Source organism: Notamacropus eugenii, chromosome 1 (genome assembly GCF_028372415.1).
Source record: "Notamacropus eugenii isolate mMacEug1 chromosome 1, mMacEug1.pri_v2, whole genome shotgun sequence".
NCBI classification, from domain to species: domain Eukaryota; kingdom Metazoa; phylum Chordata; class Mammalia; order Diprotodontia; family Macropodidae; genus Notamacropus; species Notamacropus eugenii.
The window spans coordinates 255,768,910-255,794,114 of NC_092872.1; the positions used below are offsets into that span (position 1 = coordinate 255,768,910).

The 25,205-nt window shown below is 39.3% G+C and overlaps 1 protein-coding gene across 3 annotated transcripts in view; it reads left to right on the top strand.

Annotated features, from left to right (window-relative positions):
- UBE2Q2 (ubiquitin conjugating enzyme E2 Q2) overlaps positions 1-25,205 on the top strand; it is a 66,815-nt gene that overhangs the window by 36,028 nt on the left and 5,582 nt on the right. For all 3 annotated transcript variants that reach the window (XM_072628630.1, XM_072628632.1, XM_072628631.1), the window contains exons 4-10: positions 518-574; positions 2,339-2,479; positions 12,672-12,756; positions 15,578-15,638; positions 17,017-17,107; positions 18,754-18,812; positions 24,685-24,733. In XM_072628630.1, coding sequence (XP_072484731.1) covers positions 518-574; positions 2,339-2,479; positions 12,672-12,756; positions 15,578-15,638; positions 17,017-17,107; positions 18,754-18,812; positions 24,685-24,733 — 543 coding nt within the window. The remainder of the gene's footprint in view (positions 1-517; positions 575-2,338; positions 2,480-12,671; positions 12,757-15,577; positions 15,639-17,016; positions 17,108-18,753; positions 18,813-24,684; positions 24,734-25,205) is intronic.

Here is a 25,205-nt window from a genome sequence, read left to right on the forward strand (position 1 = left end):
AATGAAATATTACACAGTAGAAAAATTAGAACATTGAAAAGAGTGAGTAATTTGGAGAAGTTTTTGTGATTTTTGGTTCTTTAACTAAAGAAATCCATTAGAACTGTATGTGAATGGAATCTTTCTGGAGTAAATGAAAAGGAGAGGCAGCAGGCTAGAGTTTTTCTGGCAGCTGATGTGGGTAGTTTTTTTTATTTTAACAGTGATTTTTCTTTATTGTTTATTCCAAGGGTGTCTAATATTATTATGCTGAAGATAATAGGCTTTTTAAAAGGCTATTTTTTTAAAATAGTGTTTTATAAAAGCTGGTTAAATATATATTATAATCAAAGCTGAGTTTTAAAAATAAATGAAATTTGTGTCATCAGCTGTCCTTATTTTAAATAAGGTCTGAGATAATGTTATTGAAACTATAACTAAAGCAACATCTAAACTTGGTCATGCTCAGTGGGTGCTTAGTTTTATATAGGATATAACGGAAGTATGCAGCAATCAGACATGTCTTTCTGTCCTCCAGAATGGGACAACAGATGAAGTTACTTCAGAAGAAGAGGAAGAGGAAGATATGGGTGAAGTATGTATTTTATGTAGAAAGAACCTCATTTTGCTAATCATCTTATTGATAAATATCTGCTTACACACTACATTTACATATGGAAAGTGTTCCTTTGACCTGTTTTGATCGACTAATAGTAATGATTTGTCCCCAGTTGGCAGCCAGGTGGCGCCATAGTTCATAGAACCCTAGACCTCAATTCAGAAAGACTGAGATCAATCAAATCCATCATCAGCCTTGCTTACTCTGGACAAGGCGATTTTCTCATCTGTAAAATGGGGACAATTGATAGCAGCTACCTCTTGAGATGCCCCTCCTGGCTGACTATATGTATATATATATATATATATATCTCATCCCAGCTGTTTACAGTAGGTGCTGACCCTCCTCATTTCTGCTTTTCCTGGCTTTCTCCAAGTCACATGAAGTCTCACCTTTTGCAAGAAGTATTTCCCAGTCCTTCTAAGTCTTAAGCTTTTCCTCAGATACTATCCTCACCTTATCCTGTGTGTATCTTGTTTGGATGGAGTTGTTTGCATCTCATCTCCCCTATTAGTCTGTGACTTCCTAGAGGGCAAGTTCTATTTTTTTCCCATTGTTATACGCTGAGCACAGTGTTTGGCATATAGTGTGTGTTTTATAAATGCTTGTTGACCAACTGAGTTGACAGAAGACCTCCAATAACTGGCTGAGGAATTTCAGCTTAGTCCAGTGGGTAATGGAGACATTCTTCAGCCAGGGTGTGATGTGCTGAAAATGTTTTAGGAAGAATCATTTTGTGTTGGTCTACCTTATAGATTGGAAATACGGAAGGCTAGAGGTAAAGAGATCATTGTAGTATTTGAGCAGGAAGGACTAAAAGGATGGCAATAATAAGGCAGAAGGAATGACGGTTAAACGTTCCAAAAGAAGCGTAAATGGGATTTGGCAGTTGGTAAATATGTCTTTCAGGGTATTGAGAATGATGGGATATTGGGAGATCCTTAAAGGAGGTGGTTTGTATGCAGAGAGAAGAGCATTCCGACAAAGGCTGAGCTGGGGAGATAGCAGCATTTAGTAAATGCTGTCAGAGGCTGATATACCAGGAGGCAGGAGGAGAGCTGGAGGAGTAGTGAGTGTCAGAGAATGAGGAGCAGAAGGGCTATGAAGTGTCACATGGAGAACAATTAAGCAAGATGAGGATAGAGAAGACCATGCCATTTGGTGAGAAGGAAGGTTGGTAATAACTTGGAAGATGTTTCAAGGGAGCAGTTGACTCAGGGTGTGGTGAGGAAATACAGTGGGTTGATAGAAAGGATCAGATGTCATGTCAGGGGTCAGATCAGAGTAAGAAATAAGAAAGTAATTGAAGAGGGATCATGTGATGGAGCTGAGAGCAGCCTGTGCACATGGAGAGGAGGGAAGGCCGAGAGAAGTGTAGAGAGTCATGCCTACAATAGCAGGGGAGGGGCAGACACTAGACTGTAGCACTGTATCATACTCCTTTGGTCTTTTAATCTCAGGTTTGAAAGAGCTGCTATTGTTTGTTTTGATACCATTGCATTTTTAACACAAATCTAAATTATCCCCTTTTTCATAGCTCCTAGCCTTTTTTATCTTCTTTTTAAAAAGGGCAAAAGAAGGTAATAGTTGAGCTGAAATGAAAACAAGCATTGTGGTGTGAAGTTAAAAGCGAAGACAGTGCAATGATTGTCTTTAAATTGAAGTGTCTTTTCTTTCCTTGTGAGTGGAGTAAGCCTAAAAACTACCTTGAATAAAGTGACATTTTCCATCCCCTTAAAGGACATTGAAGACTTAGATCATTATGATATGAAGGAAGAAGAGCCTGTTGATGGGAAAAAGTCTGAGGATGAAGGCATTGAAAAAGAAAATCTGGCAATATTAGAGAAAATCAGGAAGAATCAGAGGCAAGACCATCTCAATGTGAGTATTTGTAGACTGAAGACACACACACACACACACACACACACACACACACACTTGCGCTCGCTTGCTCTCTCTCTCTCTCCCCCTCCCCCTCTCCCTCTCTCCCTTTCTCCCTTTCTCTCTCTTTCTGAAAGAGACAGAAGGCAGTAAGATATTAGAGAGAGATGTGCTTACAAAACTGCCCCTGGACAGTTTGCATTGATGCAGGGAGCTCTCAAGGGACAGAGGGGACAAAGCCACCTCTGCCAAAATTGGTGGGCACCTTCTCTGAAACTCATGGCGTTAGACAGTCTCCCAGAGCTTCATCCAGGGTTTACACAGGTCAGGAGGTGTCAGAGGCAGGGCCTGAATCCAAAATTAAATGGCTTCCAGGACAGCTGTCTACCTACTATATCGTGTAATACACACGTATCTATGTGTGTATGCATGTTTGTGTGTCTGTGTGTGTGTGTATATATATATATGTAGACTCTTGGATTCAGAGTGATTTACCTCTAAGTTAATATCATGAAACTTGTCTGAATGTGGAGTAGAAAAACTTGTGTTTTTAAACATTTTTGTTCTTTTGTTTTCACTCATTTCTTTTTATAAAAATTCCTGATGATTGTTCCTTGGTGAGTTGAGTTCTGAGTTAATTTTTTTCGAGTTTAAATAATCCTTCATTCAAAGTTTTGTCTCTAGACAAGAGCTTTCAGTAGTATCAAAGAGCTTCGTAACAACATCAGAGAATTCTTCCATGGACTATTAGTTGACAGCACAGACACCTCCATGCAGGACGTCTGACACATGGGCTATTAGAGTGAGCCTTGGGAGGGAGGCAGCGTCTTAGCCTACTGTAATAGCACTGTTAATAGAACAGGGGAAAGGGTGGTGCATGTGTGTTTGTTTGTATGAGGTATTTTTTTTTTAATAAGGAATAAGTTATAAAAAAAGCCAGCCTAAACCTTTTTGATATGTCTGATTTTTCTTCACAGGTTATTCATTCATTAAAAACTTGTCATGACTTTCTGGAATGGGGATGGGGGGAAGGAATATAGTAGAAAATCTAGGCAATGTGAACTAATAAAAAATATTAAATAATTAAAAAATAAATGATCAAAATAATTAAAAATAATTTTGAGGTTAATTAAATTAAAAATAAATTAAAAAATAAAAATAATTTTAGAAAACCAAGAAGACATTTGTTTAGAGCCTCCTGTTATGTCATGCTCAAGGAGATACAAACATAAATAATATATAGCCCTTGTTCTTGGGAGATTACAGTCCTTTTGGGATGGTGGTGATATATACTCAAATATAGTACAAGTGAAAATCTGATACAAGCATGATCCAAGATCTGATTATCATTAAATTAAAGGAGAGAGAAGCTGCTGTGGAGATAATAGACTATGGGGATGGGGAAGAGAATGTGGTACCTAAATTGGGCCTTGAAAAAACCACTAGATATTAACAAGTAGCAATTGAGCAAGGAGGTAGTGAGGGCATTCCGGGTATACAGCATAGTATGAACAAGGGTGGAGAAGGGAGAAATTTGCAAAGGGTTTTGGATAGTTGAAATAAGAAGTTGTGTTGGAAGCTGAGGGACAGGATTTGATCTGTTCTTCAGGATGACTGCAGTGTGGAGGATGAATTGAAGGACCCAATAGGAGGCTGAGTCAGTGGCCTGTCACTGTTCCAGGCCAAGGTCATTAACATGTGGGGCAAGGTGGAGCATGTGATGGGGACAGAGGCTCCATCTGAGTAAATGGAGAGCACCCCCTTCTCCCAGAGAGAAATGAGAAAGAAGCAGCACTGTCAGGGCCTAGAAGAATCAAGCATTCAGCACTTTGGGCTTTGTCACATCATAGTGACGTAGAAAATGTTTTTATCCTCAGCCATTTAGTCCTCACAGAGGGCAGTAGTGCCAAGTGAATCACCGGTTTTACAGATGGAGAAACTGAGGCCCAAGCTACGTGACTTGTTCACAGTCCCAAAGACCTTGATTCATGTCTTTGTGTGACATGCAGGCTCCTTCTTTAAGTAAATGGGCATCTACCACTTTACTCTTAAATGTGAACTGGGCCCCTTACTTTTGTTTTTCACAGAGTCATAAGTCCAGGGATGCCTTGTTTGTACTTGGTCTTTGTTTTACCTGCCTCCTGCAAAGACTTGTTCTAAGATAGGGAGCAGCTATCTTTGTGCATAGACCCCCCACTCACTGTCTTGACAACTATTTCTTCCCAGAAGTGTTCCCTTTTTGTTTAACTTCAGTCTCTTTAAGCTCATTTCATTTGAATTTGTCTTAGTGGAGAAGGGAAAATGTTGGTCATTATCCTCTATATATACCTACTTTGATCCTTGATATTTGTGGATTTGGGTATGTTTTCCCCCATACAGAGCCCAGTTTCATGGAACCAGAAGATTTGCTCACCCCACCCCAACCCCATCTCACCCGAAGTTTTCTTCTGGGTCTTTTCATATGTACTAGAGTTGCTCTTTGACTCTGTGCTGACATCACTCTTGCAAGAGGATCAGTTTAGCTCACTTCCTTTTCTGATCTGGGATGGTGTGTCTGCCACAGCATCCCTGAACTGTGCACACCCACTCACACTCACACACTGTTGCTTGGTGATTGATTGGCTTTAAAAACAATGCACTTCCCCAGGCTAAAGAGAACCTAATGAAATGATGTTTTTATCATGACTTTTTAATTAAAACAAGCACCAACCAAGTTCTTTATTTTCTGTGATCTTCTGTTTGATGTTTTAGTTAGTGTGTTTTGTTGTTACCTGAGGTATAAAAATGGTAAAAGCTGCAGTTTTACTAGAAAAGGTAACAATAGGTTTTTTTAACCTTTTGTTGTCCAGTAACACAAATTATGTGCTTAGTAGAATAAAACTGTGTTTTCTCTTTAGCTTGTAGAGCTTAAAGCTTAGTTCTGTGAACTTGGACTGATTTACCAATTAATGAATTAATCTTGTCAAATGAAGGAGTTGGTGTAGATGACTTTAAGATCCCTTTCAGGTCTGGTCATAAGGTCCTGTGGTAGTTTAATTTGTAGTTGTGAAATAAGAAAATATCATTCTCATTCAACATACAGTTATTGAAGGCTCACAATATAGAAGCTACCATGGGGTTACAAAAAGTATATATACTAGTGTTGGCCGTAGGGAGCTTGTAGTCTACTGCAGGGTGGAGGGTCCCGTGATGGATGCAGATGGTGACTTTGGTGAGTTGAGAGGAAGCAAAGATGATTGTGTGGAGAGCCAACCAGGGATGAATCACTGAGAATAGGGGCCTTTTGAAGACTAGGCAGAATTTGGATTCTTGGAGATGAACAGGGGAATAGAATATGAACAAGGTGCTGAAATGGCACAGTGCCTCAAGTGACATGAGGAGATGCTTCTGGGTGGAATGGCAGACTTCAAAGATGAATGCCAGAGCATAGAAGGCAGCAGGCCAGAGAGTGATGGACAAGAACATCACTGAGTTCCCAGATACATGATACTGGTAAGAAGGTCCATCAGTCTGAGTTGTTGGGATTGGTAGAAGCCTCCTGGAGGAGACTGACGACCCTGGCTTTGCATCCATCCTCTCGACACCTCTTCCTTAATCCTGTACCATTAGAACATCCTCACATCACTTCCCTTTGCAATCCTGCCTTCATCCTGATGCCAGACTGTCATAATGTCCATGTCCGTGCATATTATTCCCCTATCAGAAGTTTCTAGGGCCAATCTTGGCTCTGATATTCTTGTATCTGCCTTGGTAGCAGTTCTTTGCCCCTGGGAGGGATGTCCTCTTTTTTGGCCCCTCAAATTTACTGAATCTTCCATTTTACCTTTTTTTCCTAGCATCTCCCACTGTCTTGTGCATAGTAGGTCTGTTGTCAGTGTTTAATTGGGCTGAACCATGTACATGGATAGGATTTGGAGAAATAGAGGGAAGGAAGGAAAGGGTCCAGAAATGGGAGGTAGAAGTTAGCACAGCATGTTTGGTTGGATTGGAGGATTCACATTGATGAATAGTGGAAGCAACGGCTTACTTGACAGAAAGCCTGAAATCTCAGACTTTTTCTGTGTGATCCTCAATCCCACTTACTTAATCATCCCATTTTACTTTGGTATATCTTTAGGTGTTTTTCCTTACAGTAGGCCTCTGTTACTTCTGCCCATTTTTCCTACTCCCTAGTGCCCAAGCAAAATAAATCTAATCTCTCCTCCACATGACAGCCACCTGTGCCTCAGTTTCCTTATTTTTAAAGTGAAGGTACTGGACTCAGAGGTGCTAAGATCCCATGATTCTTCAAATACTTTAGTCTGGGAACAGAGACCTCCTCAGTTCCTAATTCATCTTTTATCATATTGTTTGCTCTTAGTTCTTACACCATCTTGTTTACCTTCTTTGGGACATGTTCCAAATTTTTAGATGTTTTCCCTAAAATAGGACAAGTCAAATCTCTAGACAAACATTTGTGTGCAGCAGTAGAACTCAAGAGTTCCATCGGAGGACTGGTCCAGCAATCTTGTATATAGGTAAGAAAATTGGGTGCAGAGAAGATCACAAGTAAAGGAGAGAGGCAGAATCCAGCTTCCAGGCCAAGGCTCTGGGCACTGAGGCCTGTGTTTATGGCAAAAAGCAGCATTTATTGAGCACTCACTGCCTAATTTTAGCATCCTGGAACAAAAATCTCTAGTTTTAGAACTTTTAAATGCTTCTTTTTTGCTTAATAGAGTTTATCTTTGCTATTGATCAGTTTTTCTCCTTTGCATATAAAGCACTTCAGCTCTAGAGGTTTCATAATGAAGAGCAAATAAATGCTCGAAACAGTGTTTAGGAAGACAGGAGAAAAGTGATTGTGTACTTATTTCCTTTTTTTTGCGGTTTTTAAAGCCTTTTATTCCATTAAAAATGACATTTTCATGCTTTTTAAAGGTTTTTAAGAGTGCTAAATTTTTTTTAAAATTTACTTATTTTTAATTTTCAACATTCATTTCCATAAGACTTTGAGTTCCAAATTTTCTCCCTATCTCTCCCCTCCCCCCACCCCAAGACACCATGCATTCTGATTACCTCTTCCCCCAGTCTGCCCTCCCTTCTATCAGACCTCTCCCTTCCCTTATCCCCATCTCCTCTGTTTTCTTGTAGGGCAAGATAGATTTCTGTACCCCATTTACCTGTATTTTTTTTTTTAATTTTGTAATGTTTAACAATCACTGCCATACAATTGCGATTTTATCCCTCCCCACCTACTCCCCACTACCCCCCTCCCTCCCCACGACTGCATACAATTCTGTATAGATTCTACATATACTTTCCTATTGAGTATATTTTCACTATAGTCATGCTATGTAGTCAGACTAAGATAAATGAAAGAAATCGTATAACAAATCAGAACATGATACACAAACACATACACATACACAAACATGATCTGCTACAATATGTGAGTGACTTCCATATTTCTCTCTCTGAGTGTGGCAGGCATTTTGCCTTGAGATCCTCCATTGGGATTTTTTTTTTTTTTTTTGGTAAGAAGTTCTTGTGTTATTACAAAAATTTAAGTCTACCAGAAAAAACTCTCACACACTGTGGTTGTTGCTGTGCATAAAGTTCTCCTGGTTCTGCTCCTTTCACTCAGCATCAGGTCATATAAGTCCTTCCAGGCCTCTCTGAAGTCTTCTTGTTCATCATTTCTTATGGCACAATAGTACTCCATTACATTCATATACCATAATTTATTCAGCCATTCCCCAATTGATGGACATCCCCTTGACTTCCAGTTTTTGGCAACTACATAGAGTGCTGCTATAAATATTTTTGTACATGTGGGACCTTTTCCCATTTTTATGATCTCTTGGGCATATAGTCCTAGTAGTGATATTGCTGGGTCAAAGGGTATGCACATTTTTGTAGCCCTTTGGGCATAGTTCCAAATTGCTCTCCAGAATGGTTGGATGCGCTCGCAGCTCCACCAACAATGAATTAGTGTTCCAACTTTCCCACATCCTCTCCAGCATTTATCATTTTCTTGTTCTGTCATGTTTGCCAATCTTATAGGTGTGATGTGGTACCTCAGAGTTGTTTTGACTTGCATCTCTCTAACCAATAGTGATTTAGAGCATTTTTTCATATGATTATAGATAGCCTTAACCTCTTCCTCTGAAAATTGCCTGTTCATATCCTTTGACCATTTATCAATTGGGGAATACCTGTATTTCTTATTTCCCAGTTTTGCAATGATTTTTTGAAGAGGTGCCATGCCGACTTGATTTTGAAGAGAGTTTGAGCCTTTTCTTTTTTTAAAGCAAATTTACTTTAAAAGAATTGACCAGATAAATTCCTTCGTTGTTCAGTTGAAATAACACGGAAACTCTACTATCTCTTACTTTTTTTCTTTCACTGAAAATATATAATTGATATTATATATGTAAATTGATTTCTAAAGAAGTAAGAAAAATTAATTTAGGTTATGAAAATATCTGAAACTACATTTGCATCTCTGCCTAGAAATTTGACACTAAAATCAAACTAACTTGGAAGCTAGTGCTATAAAAGTACAGTCATTTCACCCTACCCTCCACCCCTCCAGAGCTCTGGATTTCTTTTTTTTTTTAAATTTGTTTTCAGTGTTCTACAATCACTTCCATATAACTTAGATTTTTCCCCCGCCCTCCCCAAGATGGCATACAATTTTATATAGGTTCTACACATACATTCCTATTAAATACATTTTCACTTTCGTCATGTTCCATAGAAGAATTAAAATGAATGAAATCATAAAACAAACCAAAACGTAATACAGAAGAAAATGATCTGCTACATTCTGCGATCGAATTCCATAGTTCTTTTTCTGGATGAGGAAGGCATTTTGCCTTGAGACCACTGGGAATTTTTTAAGTCCTTGCATTGCAGTGTAGTTCTAAGTCTTCCAGAAAAAATCCTCGTGCACTGTGGTTGTTGCTGTATATGAAGTTCTCCTGATTCTGCTCCTTTCACTCAGCATCGGTTCATATAAGTCTTTCCAGGCCTCTCTGAAGTCTTCCTGTTCATCATTTCTTATAGCACAATAGTATTCCATTACATTCATATACCATAATGTATTCAGCCATTCCCCAATTGATGGGCATCCCCTTGATTTCCAGTTTTTGGCCACTACAAAGAGTGCTGCTATAAATATTTTTGTACATGTGGGACCCTTTCTTATTTTTATGATTTCTTGGGGTACAGTCCTAGTAGTGATATTGCTGGGTCAAAGGGTATGCACATTTTTGTAGCCCTTTGGGCATAGTTCCAAATTGCTCTCCAGAATGGCTGGATCAGCTCACAGCTCCACCAACAATGTATTAGTGTTCCAACTCTCCCACATCTTCTCCAGCATTTATCATCATCCTGTTTTGTCATCTTAGCTAATTTGATAGCTGTGATGTGGTATCTCAGAGTTGTTTTGATTGGCATCTCTCTAATCAATAGTGATTTAGAGCATTTTTTCCTATCACTATAGATAGCTTTGATTTATTTTTCCGAAAACAGCCTGTTCGTGTCCTTTGACCTCTGGATTTCCCATGAGTGTTGTCCCCTAGAATAGAGCATGTAGGGACTAATATTTGAGATGTAAATAATCGGAATAGCCTTGGGAAAAGCAATGACAATAGAGAATTGTATTCACCTTTTCCTCGTAACATTACTGTCTAGTGTTCCAAGACCACAAGGGCCCTGTTCACCGACAGAGGCCCTGCTGACAGCATAGATCTCAAACTAGGATAGAAATAGACGCAGTTCACTTTTTACAGATGTCATTTATATTTTTTTAATTAAAGGCTGCTAAAAAATCACTGAAAGGTTTTGATTAAGCACAGGAAGAGAATCTGAATCAGGTAGAGGACTGGATTCTTGCATTTGCTCCCAGTTGAATTTTAAAAAACTGTTTTGACCAACATGGGGAGGGTGATGAGAGAAGCCTTACACTTGTTATCTTTTCACTAGAAATTGATTCCCTGCCTTTGATAACCAGAGGGGCAAGGTTTAACCAAAAAGAGGCTCTGTGGCTTTGACCACAGTCTAAAATGACTGAATTTGACCAGCAGGTAGTCAGAGGCAGCCAAGTTGATTCATGTAATCTCTGTGCAGAACTATAGATTAAAGTGAGAGTACTGGATGGGATGATACTAGTTTGAAATGGTGAAGACACATTGATCATTGCTGAGGAAAGAACACAATGCTTGCAAAAGATAAACTAGTGGCATTTTGGGGCTTCTTTGCATAGTGCAAGTGGAGCCAGGGAAATTGCCAAAGGAAGAAGGATCTTTCTGCTGGAGAGGGATGATATAGGGAAAAGACTGACTTAGAAAATTAGAATAGCCTACATTTTTCTAGTTCTATAGTTTGTAGAGAACACATTTTTATACATTCTCTGCAGTGTCTTGTTTGATCCTCAGAACCTTGTGAAATTGGTACCAACAAAAGTGGGGCTATTGGTAGCTCCATTTTATAGATGAAGTAACAGAAGCTTAAAAAGATTGGGTGTGTGTTGGAGATGGATTTTGAACCCAGGTCATTAAAACTACAATCCAACTTCACGTTCTCTGGTTTGCTCTGCTTCTGATGTCTCCTCCAGGCTCTGCCAGTAACTAGCCATGTGACCTTGAACAAGCCACATAAATTCTCTTGACTGGATTCTCCTGATACTATAAAGTGAGACTTTCAGATCTAATGACCTCCAAATTGTTATTATCCATAGCTATTTCTTGGAACAACTGACTTGACCAACAATAAGCATATCTTAGTGTAAGAAAAAGCTCATTTATTTGGATGAAAAATGTTCAAATTATGAAAAGTTTGAATTTTAAATATCCTTTGGGAGAAATGTATGGTTTTCTAAAACATGCATATACATATATGTACATATACACATACATACACACAGAGAGCGACAGAGTTAAGCAAAGTAGTGGTTGACAAAACGTTGCCCAACAGATAACTGGGCAGACATATTCCAAAGGATTATGAATATATGTATCCGTGAATGTGGGTGTTATGTTTGGGTGGTAGGCACTTGAAAATAGTTGGCTCTTTTAAGTCAACTATATCCTCTTGGTCTTTTATTTACAATGTTTATTTATTCAGCAAGCCCTTTTTCCATTGTGAAAGCGTACATTGTAGCCCAACTACATAGTGGGTAGCTGCCATCTGCCTGGCCTTTCTCAGCTTCCGAATCACATTTAAGAGGGGTTGTAGTTTGTGTCTTCTCTTTCTGCCAGGTAGCATGTTTTGTGTGTCTTTCTTACATGGGAAGAACCTCTCTGATTAAAAGAGAAACTGAGGAACTCTGGTGTATTCTGGTAGTATTTGAGCTTAGGTGATGCTAAGCAGAGCTGTTCTCCCCCAAAGTTCTTTTGCCAAGCCTTGCTGGGCATGGAGGTGCCCGGAAGTCTCACAGGGCCTTCTGTGGAAATGCGTGCTCTGGCAGCCTCAGCCCAGCTTTGTAAAGGTTCAAGTGTGGGCCTAATGATGGATTTCAAGCCTGCCTTGCAAAGACTACCGCGCTAAGCTACCTGATGGCCAGTCATCAGAGGACCAGGCACATGCTCAGTGGTGTGCAGGGGTGGGGGTATGGGTGTTTTGTTCTGGTTATGTTTTTTGTGGCCCCAATAACCCAAAACGGGCTTCTAAGCCAAGAAACCTTTTTATGGAGGATGTACCCACATGGATGAAGTCATGTATCCTTGAAATGTTGCAGAGAGAAATATTAACCACATGTATATGAACTAACCATAATAGATGAATTACAGTCGTCACAAAACAGAGCATGAGGAATTGTTACAAAACAGCTGGCTTTTGTGTTTGCTTTTTTCCCCACTAGAATGTCATTTGAACACCATGCTTGGGCTTCAGAATGTATTAAATAAGGCCTTTTTAGTATTTCTGCAAATGAAACCCTTTGGGCAGGGTGTAGGACAGACTTGTATAACACAATTATAGATTGTTTCAGCAAATATTGGCTGCCTTCTTGATATAGGAAACGTTAAGGGACTAAGCCTTATTCCTAGGAACATCTACCTATTGACATTTGCTTTAATTTCTGATTTCTTAATAGTATTGATTGATTCCACCTTCACGTGCGCTCATGGTACGTTCTTGCTAACTGCCTCAAAGTGAGAATTCTGAATTATTAGTTCTTATAAAGGTTAATCTCATTTTTCTGTTTCAGGGCGCAGTGTCTGGGTCAGTGCAGGCTTCAGACAGACTCATGAAAGAGCTCAGGGATATATACCGATCACAGAGTTATAAAACAGGTAAAGAGCTTTATATGACCTTTTTGAACACTACATGTCACCCCTTTCCTCACTGCCCTTTCTGTGGTATTTGTGCTAAGTGAAGACGATAGATTAGACATTTTCATTAACTTTGTATTTAAGGCTGTGAGACCTAAGTTTAAGTATTTTACCAGCAAATAAAGGTAATTGAACAGTATGAGATAAACTCTTCTGTTATTTTCATGAATATTATTCCAGTGGTTTGGCAGTCCATGGCCTATCTTAATCCTAACATGAACTAGACTGCTTGTTATCCATCTCTTTCGGGGATGAAAATTACTATGTAAAAAATGATCCTCCATCACCTAGCCAGTAAAACAATTAAACTTCATTAACTTTTGACATCTCAAGTTTTTACTTTTTTTCCCATAGCAGTTAGAAGAGCATCTTGGTATATTGCTCAGTCATTTAGGAGAGTTTAGCATTTTTTTCTCTGCTTGCCTTCAGTTATAAAGCAGTTTTTCCATTTTTTACCTTATGCAACAAGGGTTCGTAGTAGTTTTATATCAGAAACTCTGTTTTTTACTTCTAATGTAGAGACAGCAAATCTGAAAAACACTAAGGATTGGAAAGCAGAAGTGACCTGTTATGTGTAGATTGTTGTGTGCTGTTATGTGAAGATATAATTGAAACATATCATTCAGAAAGTTCCACGTGAACAGATGTAAATCGTGTGATTTCTTTTGTCAGGGAAAAAAAAGCCTGTTCAACAAGGATCAGATCAGCTTTCCATTGCCTCCCTGGGGTTAGCATTTTAAATTCACTGATCACTTTTTTCTACCGGAGGCTTTATAGAGAGGACTTAAAAAATGCATTTGCATCCTGAATTATCTTCCATTTGTATTTTTCAAGTTGTAAAGATTCATTTATCAATGGGAATTGTCTTGGGAAAGTATAAGACCTTTCATTCTTACTCCTCCCCCTTAAAAAAAAGTACTTAACGCTAAAACTGTACTGCTGAGAAATATCTGGCTTGAAATTTTTGAGCAGGCCAGAGGCAAACACAAATCCCTGCGGCACTCTCATGGAGGCCTCCCTTGAAGGAGACCTACTCAAACTGTTAAAGACTCTTGGTTTTGTCATTCATTCAGTTTTGAATCCATCTAAACTTCTAGCCCACGTTTCCTTAGCTTTTCTACAAATGTGGCACAAAAGACTTTACCAGATATTTTGCTTAAATCTAAGTGAACTGCATCTACAGAATTTCCATGTTCTATCAAATTAATAGCCTTATTAAAAAGAACAATTAAGTTAGTTTGGCATGGCTTGTGTTTGATCAAAGCCACCATGGTAGGGTTTTTTTTTAATGGATGCTTTGTGTTATTACATCAGACTTATTTCTGATTATATCCTTCTCCTACCCAGTAAATGTTCCCTTTTTAACAAAGATTTTATAAAAAAAGAAAAATAAACAGTTTAGCAAACATTGTATGCAAAGCATTTTCTCAGCTCTTTTCTAGAGCCAAACTTGGTTGTTTTAATTACAATGTTAACTTTCAGTTTTGTGTTGCTATCTATTTCCGTTGTTGTTATGTATATTGTTTTGTTGGTAATGATTACCTCACTCTGCATTAGTTCATAGAAATCTTTGTATGTTTCCATACAGAGTGCTTCATTGTTGTGTTTCTTATCCAAATGCTGCTGTAGATATTTTGGTGTATATGGGACCTTTCTGTCTTTAATCTTGGGTAGATGCCTGACCGTGGAATTGGAGTCACAGGATGTGATATTTTAGTCACTTTTTTAGCACAGTACTCAATTACTTCCCCAAATGGTTGACCCAATTTGTAGGTGCACCACCAGTTTGATTAGTATGCCTAGGTTCCTCCAGTACCCCAAATAAAAACTGTTCCCAGCTTTTGTCACGTTTGACAATCTGCTGGGTGTGGGGTAAGACCTTGGATTTGTGTTGATTTGTGTTTCTCTTATTAGTAGTTTGGAACTCTCTTTCATGTAATTGTCAATAGTATGAAATTCATCTTCTGGAAGTAACTATCTCACTTTAATAATATTCTCAAGAATTTTGCCAGGAATTGACCTTGACTGGCCCTTATAGTTTGCTGAGTCCATACTCCTCCCCTCTTAAAAAAAAAAAATCAGGGACCCGTTTGCCATCTTGAGGTCTTCATTCAGCCCCTTCCCTGTGACCCTTCAGAGACCACTGATAGTGGCTTAGTGAGCACATCCTCCTTGTCAGTCAACATGGACACTCTAGATGCTCTGTTGCCATAAAGAGCATTAGGACTACTTCTCATTATAAAGAATTGGGAATGTTGACTGTCATTTTAGGATCTTGGGGTACATTCTCTTAAAAATAAACTGACATCGATATTTTAGTTTCCTTGATTTGCAACTTACTGGTGTGATCTCAGAACCTGTGCCTCAAGTAAATTCTACTATTGTTTTATAAAGGAGAAAAAATGTACAAATCAACATAGCATCAAATTGTACTTAGTGTCTTCCTAGTATAGTGCTACTGTTTTATCTGTTTTGAAAATCAAAAGCTAGAAAACTTACAAAGAAACAAACATGACCGCGTATTTATTCACATACTTCCTCATCCCATTTCTCCATTTACTTGCTATTGATTTGATAGTGATTAAAGTTAAGATTGAAAGAATACATTCTTACTCAGGTGGCCTCATCATCTTTTTATATCAAAATCCATGTAGTGAGGTGTAACTGACCCATGTTTGAATCGCAGTCTTTCAGAAGTTCATGAATATTTATAGTATTAACTTCTGTTTAGGGAAATGTTCATCAGATGAAGAATAATGAATTTATTTTAATATCTCTCCAGGAATTTATTCAGTGGAACTTGTAAATGACAGCTTATATGAGTGGCATGTTAAACTTCTCAAGTAAGTGTGTTTGCTTGGTTTGATTTGCCCAGCCAACAGTAACCTTCCTCTCTCCCCTAGATTTCATAAAGCACTTGACTTATACCTCACCAATCAATTTGTGATGTCTTATTTTTAATCATTCCAGTAAATGAACAAGTGTTTATTAAATGTTCACTCTGTGCTAGGCACTATCCTGAAGACTAGAGATGTAAATGTGAGAAATGAAACAGGGTCTACTCTCAAAAAGCTTACAGTCTATGAGGAGAGACAGTGTATATTGAGCTGTAAGCTCCCTGAAGGCAGTGGACTGTGTTTTATCTAGTTTTATATCCTTCCCAGTGTCTGGCTCTCTGTTCTTTGGACACAGTAGCTTTGTATTAAATGTTCATTTATTTGAATACTGAATGATAATGCTGTACACTGTAGCTTTCCATATATAATTTTAAGACACTATAATCCTATAGCACCTCTCCTTAAAAACCAAAACTGTGCTATATATGGAACTTGGTACTCCTACCACTTGAAAAAGAATTTGTTTCTCAAAATTAACCCAGAAAAGTGTGAGATGAAGAAAAAAGAGAGTGAACTATCGTAATGAGATTCGTATTTGAGGATGTGGTTGGAAGATAGGGGCAGAGTTGAAAAGCCAAAGTATGGGATCACCTGCTTTCTTAAAAGATTAAACAGAATCATCAAGATATAGGCTTTTAGCAAGTGAGCTTGGGAACTGGCTGCACCTATGATCTCATTACTGTCAGGATCACCTTCCACCAATATAGATTTAGACTATACCAACTATTGAACCCTCCGTGGTTGTAGCCCCTTCTGTGACTAAAACACAGCCCTTTCAAAAACTTTTTGGCCATTGAAGGAGCTTTTAAGTAGTACCAGATAAAATGTCTGTAGGAAATGTTAAATGTTTCAAGCTACTTTATGGAATTAATTTAGCATTATATAATCTTCCTCAGATTGTTTCAGTTTTAGTCTTTAGGGGAGGAGGGGAAGCCAATGAATTATTAATACTATTACTTTGACAGTAGAAGAAGGTACAGAAAAGATGTGTGTGAAACAAATGACATTTGAATTCTTGGTGGTACTCAGCAGCTTTAGAAAATCTTCCATTAATCAATAGCCCAGTTGCCGATGAAGACAAAGGGGGTTGACAAGACTCAAGCGACTGCCCTTTGGCCTTTTATGGTGACCTTGAGGTAGCCTATAACCAGTGAGACTGACCTGATGGCTTCTTCAGCCCCCCACAGAGAATGACCCTGGACCTTCCGTATGGTGCTGGGGCCAACTTGCCCTCATAATTACCTCTTAGGAAGCCAGATTGGATGAGCAGCTCGCTAGTTCTGTGATTCATTCTTAACTGAAATGTACTGTCTTTTCACCTTAGGGTTGATCCTGACAGTCCATTACATCATGATCTTCAGGTTTTAAAAGAAAAAGAAGGTGTAGAATATATTTTGCTTAACTTTTCTTTTAAGGTAAGGAAATCTTACTAATATCCAAATCAGATGTCAGTACTGTGATGCAAAATAGAGATAGTAATGTTTTGCTGTATGACCATATTCTAGTCATCTAAATGCTGTGAGCCTCCGTTTCCTCCTCTATGAAGTAGGAACAGTACTCATACCATCTCCCTCCTGGAGTGGTTGTGAGGAAGGTGTTTTGTAAACCTGAAAGCATTATGGGAATGCAGACTTTTGGTTGTTAGTGTACAGATACAAATGTTTGTGAAGTTATCGCCTGATGTAAAATGTCAGTAGTCCTGAACCTTTGACGTATGTAAACTGCAGATAGTTCTTTGGTAATCATCAGCACAGTCTTTTAGAGATAGTTAGCTTTTCTGATATGCAGCAAAATCTAACTAGAACTTACTCTTTGTCTTTGATTTACTTACCTTTATCTTCCATCCAATAAGATCCATCTCTTCACAGTTTAATCTATAGCTTCAATTCAGTACAGTCGCCCTCTCAGAGTAGCCGACATTTATGCAGTGCTTTATTGCTTACAGATACGTGATGTGATGAACTCGTTGGATCCTCAAAACTTCCTGGTAGCTCACGTGCCATTATCTCTATCTTATAGGTTAAGAAGCACAAGAAAGTTGTTTTTGACCTAGATCATATATGCATCTAGTAATTGGCAGAAGGAAAATTTAGAGCTAGGTCTTTACATGTTCCTGCAGGGATGTGTGTTTGTAGCTTTGGAAGACACTGATGTTTTTTCCTCTGCCCCCTATTTTTTTCTTCTGTTTTCAGCATGTGTTCATTTGAGCCTTATTACCAGACAGATGTGGCCAGAGCCCTACAGATGGTCATGAGGACTTTGGCTCTTAACATCTCAAATTATTTATGCAGTTACATTATTAGGGGCTTGTTTTGTAACAGATTTTGTGGATTTTCTCCTAGGCAAACTGTTAGCAAGATTATGGCTACTTTTAAACTTCTTTCAAAAAACCATTATCCCTTTTTGTGTTAATAGTCTTTGTATTTTATGTTAGAATTTTTCCTTTCAAAGTCCCCAACCAGTCTCAAGAGACTGAGATGAAGAGAAAAGAGCACCAGGAAAGTCAGGAGGGAGATTCAGAAACCCTTGCTAAGAGAATTTCCTAGAGATAGTTTTTAAAAATTAAACATAGTCTTAATTAGAGGTAGGAGACTACCTCCTGTGAACCTGGAAGTGAACTCCTTATGTCTGACCATTTCTTTTTCCACTCTTCTCTTTTGTTCCCCAATCCTCAAGCATGTGATCTTAGCCATTTCTTTATACCTGGGAATTAAAATCATATACTTTGGAGCTAGAAAGACCCTTTGATTATCAAGGCAAAATTGTTTTGTTTTGGGTGGGGAGAGGTGGCAAATAGTAGTTTGTAACTGATTGGAGAAGAAAAACCTCATTGTTCTCTCTTGATACCTTTTTATGTACTAGCATCTCACAGAGTTCCCTGACTTAGCATTTGGTTTAGAGTTTGGCCTTCACTTACTGAAAGATAAGTCTGACAAAGCTGTAAAGAACGTTGTTGAAACTTTAAAACATGTTCAGCCCCCTAGTGGCTGTTTCTTAAAACTGCATTGTAATGTGAGTGTTCTAAGGAACCCAGCTCTGCTTTCTTGTGTTTCCTTTTTAGGATAACTTCCCTTTTGACCCGCCTTTTGTCCGAGTGGTGGCTCCTGTCCTCTCAGGAGGGTAAGTAAGTTTCCTTGGGTTCACTTATGTGTAGAGGGGTTGAACTTTTTAAAGGCTTCAGAGTGTGTCTTTCAAGACTTAGTAGGCTTTACATTTTCACTCATTTGTGATGTGGAGGGTGGAAAAAGTTGGGGAGTAACTTGAGAGTGATTAAATGGCTTCCTCACATCCTCTTCTGCTGCTGCATTTTTTGGAGTACAAGGAGGAAAACCTGAATGAGACTCAGGAACTGGTTGTTAAGTCACTCCACAAACGTGGCCTTTGTAATTTGGTCCAAGTTTTTATCTTTTCTGTGTTACATATAACTTCTATCTGCATGAAAGTTAGTGTTCTTGGATTCACTTCTTTTAGTGATAAGTTAATGCTTTTGAAGAGTTTTAGGGACCCTAGAGGCTAACAATCATGCTGCCTTTGGAGAATTGTTTCCAACTACTAAGTTTGTTTTGAATTGTGAACCCTGCATATAATTCTTCAGGAATATCAACAGTTACTTGAATATGAATTAGTGGAATGACTGGAGGACTTAGAATTGAAAGATTTATGCTCATCTTTGCTCTCTCAGTTCCTAGCTGGGTTACTGGACACCAGTTATTTGTCCTGTCTTAGCCTCAGCTTTCCCATCTATAAAATGGGGGTGATAATTGTAGCTATTCATCTTGTAGTTTTGAGATAAGAAAAAAAACATTATTAGCCTTAAAGCCCTATCTAATGTAAAATACGTGGATGAAGATCTTGACTGCTGAAAGACTGTGTTAACAATTTATATTTGAAATGTGAGAGATGAGGTTACCACTCCCTCCAGAAATCATTTTACAGATAAGGAAGCTAAATCTCAAAGAGATTGCCTTGACATGAATGTTTCTGCGGTCAGGGAGCATCAGCGCCTCTTTCCCAAGTGTGTTCCCCACTATCTCATGTAGTTTCTGTAGATTGCTTAGCAGAGGGGTTCAGCACTTCCACTTTCCTTTCCTGTCTCTGGGTTCAAGGAGATCCTACCATGTTGTAGACTTTGACTTTATGTTCAGATTAGGTCTGGGCTGTGCTGGAGACATGATATTGGACTTATTTGAGCATGATGTCTACTCCTCAGGCTCAGCTAAGGGGGTGGGAGGGCTTTTAGATGCAGTTTTACTTGGTTGTACAGAGTCCCTTCAGTGTTGCTTTTGCTTTAATAAGTAGTACAGGACCACACAGTAATGCTTTTTCAAAGTTCACTCACCTGTAGCTGCAGTCTGGTTCTAGTGGGATTCCAGTTTGGGATAGCTCTTGCATAGGTCGTACAGGAGAGCCATAAGAAACAAAAAAGATCAGTCTCCCACGATGATATAACGGAGGAATCAAAACACGTGTCAAGAAAAGCCTCCTTCAGATCACCCCGAAATGAAAGAAGCAATCATCTGATGTCATGGAGAACATTCAGGGTGGTATAATTTCTCTAATTACATTTTGTTACTCTTTTAAATAGTATAAGAATATTTAGTTTAAATGACAATAGATATACTATAGAAAGCTTCTCTGTATCTTCCAGTCCTGTGACTGTTTTGAGGGAAGAGAGCCAGGGGAAAAGTCCTCACAGTTTTCTTTAAGTTTGAAGTTGTGGATCAGACTTTGCATCCTTGGACCAAAGCCTGTTCCTGCCCAGGCCGGCCTCACCCCAGCCTTCTAGCCACTTTGGCAGCCATAACAGTTTTAATTATAACACTTCTAAAAATTATTCAGTTTGCTTTGATCTCTGTGGCCTTTTATACAATCTCCCTATCCACCACACCATAACTTTCTATCCTTCAAAGTAGAATTAAAAACTCCATCTTCAATCTGAATCTTTGGTGAGTTCTGCTCTCCAGCTGCCCTACTTTTCCAGGAAACACAAACCTCCTAAGCTTCTGGGCTTTATAATCAGCCTTCTTAGGAGGGTGCAGAGGGATTCTGAGTGTTCCCACTGCAGCATTTTCCTGAAAATTGACTTTTATTAGTTACCTACTATGTACAAATCTCTGGGTTGAATGCTGGGAGAGAATCCACAGTCCAATCCAGAGTCCTGACTTCTAGCTGGATGATGACACATTAGAAGTCACGTACACCTACCATTTCATTTTGTAGATCTTTGCCCTCAGGAAACTTGCTTTTAAGTTGGGAGATACGATATATGTATAAACGTATCATACCAGGAGGGAGATGAATAAGGAAAATAATGGAAATATTGTTTTTTATCATTGTCTACTCACTTCTCAGGGAGGACTAGGAATAAATGTAATAGTGATTTGTTCTCTGAAATTTGTCCTTTGAAATCTAATATTTCTTATTGAATTCCAGTTATGGCGAAGATACTTGCTTAGCCATGTTAGGGGGTGTAGAGATACAAAAAAATTTCCAGTCTCAAAGAGTTTATGATAATAAAATCATTCAAGAGCAAGAGTATAAGAGAAATCTAAATGGGTGATTAATTATCAAATTAATTATTGGAGAAAATTAAATGGTTGCTGAGCTCTGGGTCAGGGGTAGCAGGAAAGCAGTGCTGCTAGGGGTAGGCCAGGAGGGCTTCACTGAGGAATTGGGACTTAGAACTTTCCATCCTTCAACATAGAATTCAAAAAACCCAATGAATGACATCCTTCATTACTGAAAGTCTATGCATTGACTGTCAGTACTATTGGAAAGGTCACAGAAAAGAAGTACCACAGGATTGTAGAAAGAAAGGCAAATGTCCCTATTTAAAAAAAAAACTAAAAGAAAAGGGACGTACTCTGCAAGCTCTCCAATCTGTCTAGAATGCTGTTTCTATCTTTTTTCACCTTACTCCCCTCCCATACTCACACTACAGCTAAACCGGTCTCCTTGGGTGACCTTGACTTGGATCCTGCCTTCTTCTGCCTTGGTGTCTTAGCACTCACTTCCCCCCATGCCAGTGAGGCCCACTGCCCAGCTCTGTCCTTCAGCAGAGGGTTAACTCAGGGGCCTTTCTCCTCAACTCCAAAGCCAGAACTGACCCATCATAGCCTGTGTCTGTCAGGTCACCCTGCTTGACCTCTCTTCCACATGACATCATTTTCTAACATGTCTTACAGTTATGTGTATGTGTCTTATTCTCCTGCTAAGTGTAAGCTCCTTGTAATCAGAGGCTATCATTTTATGTCTTTATCTCCCCAGCACCTTGAAATAGTAAGTCTGTAAAAAATGCTAACTGAACGTGCTGAATGGGTAAGGTGGGAATATATTGAGCTAAAGCACCTTAAGGACTTTGTAAACCAAAAGGCCCTGTCCAAGTTTGAGCCTTCATCACTCAGTGCAGAGGAGCAAAACCTGAAGCAAAAACCTGAAGTCAGGAAGGGGCAAGAGGTTCTTGGGAGACGATTAGGTCAGGTTGGAGTAGATACATGTAGAGAAATCAGCCTAGACAAGGAGAGAAGGGTGTGCTCAGTGCCTGAGTGACCAGGCTCAGGATTTGTCATCCATTTTATATGTAGTCACGAAAGAGTTATTGATGGTTTCTGAGATGGGCCCTGTGACATTGACCTTCAGACAGCTGTGGAGCACATTATTTTATTGTGCCTCATGTTTTCCTCAGCTTTAAGTTGACCACTCTTAAAACAGTTCTGGTCTGTATACTAGTGCACAGCTGTCTTAGCTTTCAAAATCTAACTTTAAAATCACATTTCCAACAAAGGCTTTGCTGACTGACCAGAATTGTTTTTGCTACTAGCCCAAGAACATAGCCTGCCTTGGACCTTGTATCAGTAATCCTTGAGCCAGAACATTGTTGCATGGTTTGGAAATATTAACTCGCCTTTACCTAGATCATTGGCATATGGTGAGGATGACATGAAGTATGTCACCATTGAGCAGAAAAGTACCTCCCTTGGTCTAAAAGAAGAAAGGGAGACACAGAGTCCTGGACTGGGAATCAGGCAGACCTAGACTATATGTGACTTGTACCCCAGACACTCTAGCTGGAGGATCCTGCGCAGATCACTTAGTCTGCCTAAGCCTCAGTTTGCTCATCTAAAAATGAAGATAAGAGTACTTACCTCACAAGGTCAGGAAAGCATGTGGTTGACCTTCATGCACCGCTTGAGGTTGTTGCTGTCATCATTGTTGCAGTGTGATCACCTTCCAGTTCTCCACAGTGTAGATTATCAGAAGCTTGGGAAATGATCCTCAGTGACCTCTTGTTGGACTTGTCAAGTGACCTGGACCTTTGCTTCCCCTTTGGGAGGCCAAGTTGGGTGGAGTTGGATAGAGCATGGCCTTGTCACAGAGCCCAGGCTCCTTCTGGCCATTTGGGCAGGGACTGTGATTAACCCCATCAGGGCTTCCTTTGCCATGTGCCATAAAAGATTTGGACAGCCCACTTTGCTGTTATGCCATGTTGTGATTTAAATAACATTATTATCCTTACTTTAAATCATACTCTGTAGGACTTCCAACACTGCATCAAGGCCATCATCTACTCATCTAAACCAAGACATCTTATCCTCCAGGTTGAGAGGCAAGGCTGGCCAGCTCCTCCTCTCCCTAAAAATTGCCCAAGGACACAATTCTCTCCTCAGAGGACTGTCTAAGCCCCTTTAACTGAGCTTAGAGCCCTCTTTGAGATGCTGCTGTCACCTTTGAGCTGGAGCCCAGTGGGTCTTCTGCTGGTGAACAGTATGGTGCTGTTGTCACCTCTGGGACTCGTTCTCCTCATCTATTGCTCCTGCATTCTTTTGTGGCTCATGTATCGTTTCTAACCTTTTGTTTGTAGGCTAGAAGAGACACTAGCTACATGAGACATGTGTCACAGGGAGAATCATAGACCTTCACAAGGTCCTCTACTCTACCTTCCCACACCTCCCATTTTACACATGGGAGAACTAAGGCCTGGAGAGGGAGGGTGACATGCTGAAAGAAAGGCATGCAGCTAGAAAGTGGCAAAGCAGGAGCTCAGCCCTTCTGCCTTTATATGGGAGAAGTGCTTAAAACGTTAGGGTGAGACCTTAGCAATTGCTCGTTTCAGCCTCCTTGTTTTACAGAAAAGGAAACCGAGACCCCCACACAATAGTTATGTGGATATTAAGCAATAGAAGTCACATTCAAACCCAGACTCTAGGTCCAGTTCTCCCTTTGCTACCCTGCACTTCCTCTTGTGGAGAAGTGTTTGATTATTCTTCTTAATCTTTCTGGGTGCCATTTCCTGAACAGGTAGACTTCTGCCTTACATCTCACTTAAAAGTTGTGAATTCTACATGACACAAAATAACCTGACTGGCAGAAGGGTAGGGCAGGAAGAAGAGACAGAATAAGTTTGGTAATGATTTACCAGGGCTGGAATGACAGTTGTCTTTGATTAGCACATCTGTTTTCACAAAACTCAGAGCTTTTCCAAATTTTGTCATTAACCCTCAAAAGATGGCTCAGGTTTGTGTATGTTTGTTTTTTCTGGTTTTATTGGGGAGGGAGGGAAGAGTGAGTAATGATTGGACCAGATCTGGGCCTTTTTTTCCTTCCATTTGCATAGGAAATTTCCCCTGCCTAATCTAGTCATATGCTACATATTAATTTGCTCAGAATTGTTAAAAAAAAAAAATTCAGGCTTCCCACCCTTAAATTTAATTATACATATGTGTTGAGCTTTGTGAAAGTAAATAGAAGAGTGACTCTAAAAAGAAAATGTAGTATGAGGAGAGGACAAATGGTGATAGTGAAAAGGTAACTCTGAAACTCCACTGGATAATACCAACATTTGGCCTTTATTTTGTTAGCTTGTTCCTAAAATTCTCACTGGAACTAATTTTGAGGCCTTAGTGAAAAGGAATTTTAGTATAATTTTTTAATGAAGGCAGAAAGAAATATTGTCAAGTGGAGAATCAAGTCTGATTCTGAGTCTCTCTTTAAGGTATGTGTTGGGTGGCGGTGCGTTGTGCATGGAACTTCTCACAAAACAGGTAAATGTATTTCATGTTACGTTTCTTTGTCATGTGCAACTGTGAGGTTTGAGTAGTTTTCAGTGAGATAGTCCCAGATAAATTCCAGTGGTCAGTGTGACCCAATCTCTGACCTCTTTGCCCTGGCAACTCGGTGGCCAAGAATAAGGAAGACCTCTTGTTGGGCCGCCCAGGGTGGAGCCCAACCCTTGGGACCTCAGACCAGCCTTTCCTGGGAAGCCTTTTACTTTCTCAGGTAGGAGAAGACCTCAATCCTCTGTGCAGGACTAAATCAATGGGAGAAGTTAGTTTTAAAGGGGAGTTTTAGTTTTCAGTTATTTGTAAATGTCACCTACTGATGGTGTAGTTTCTTGTGAGGGTCTGGAAATGTGTCCAACTTGGCCTTTTCCTCTTCATTACAAAGTTCATGTGTTAAACAATTATTAGACTGACAAACTTCATTTATACCTCTTCTCCTTGGTGAATAACTAAA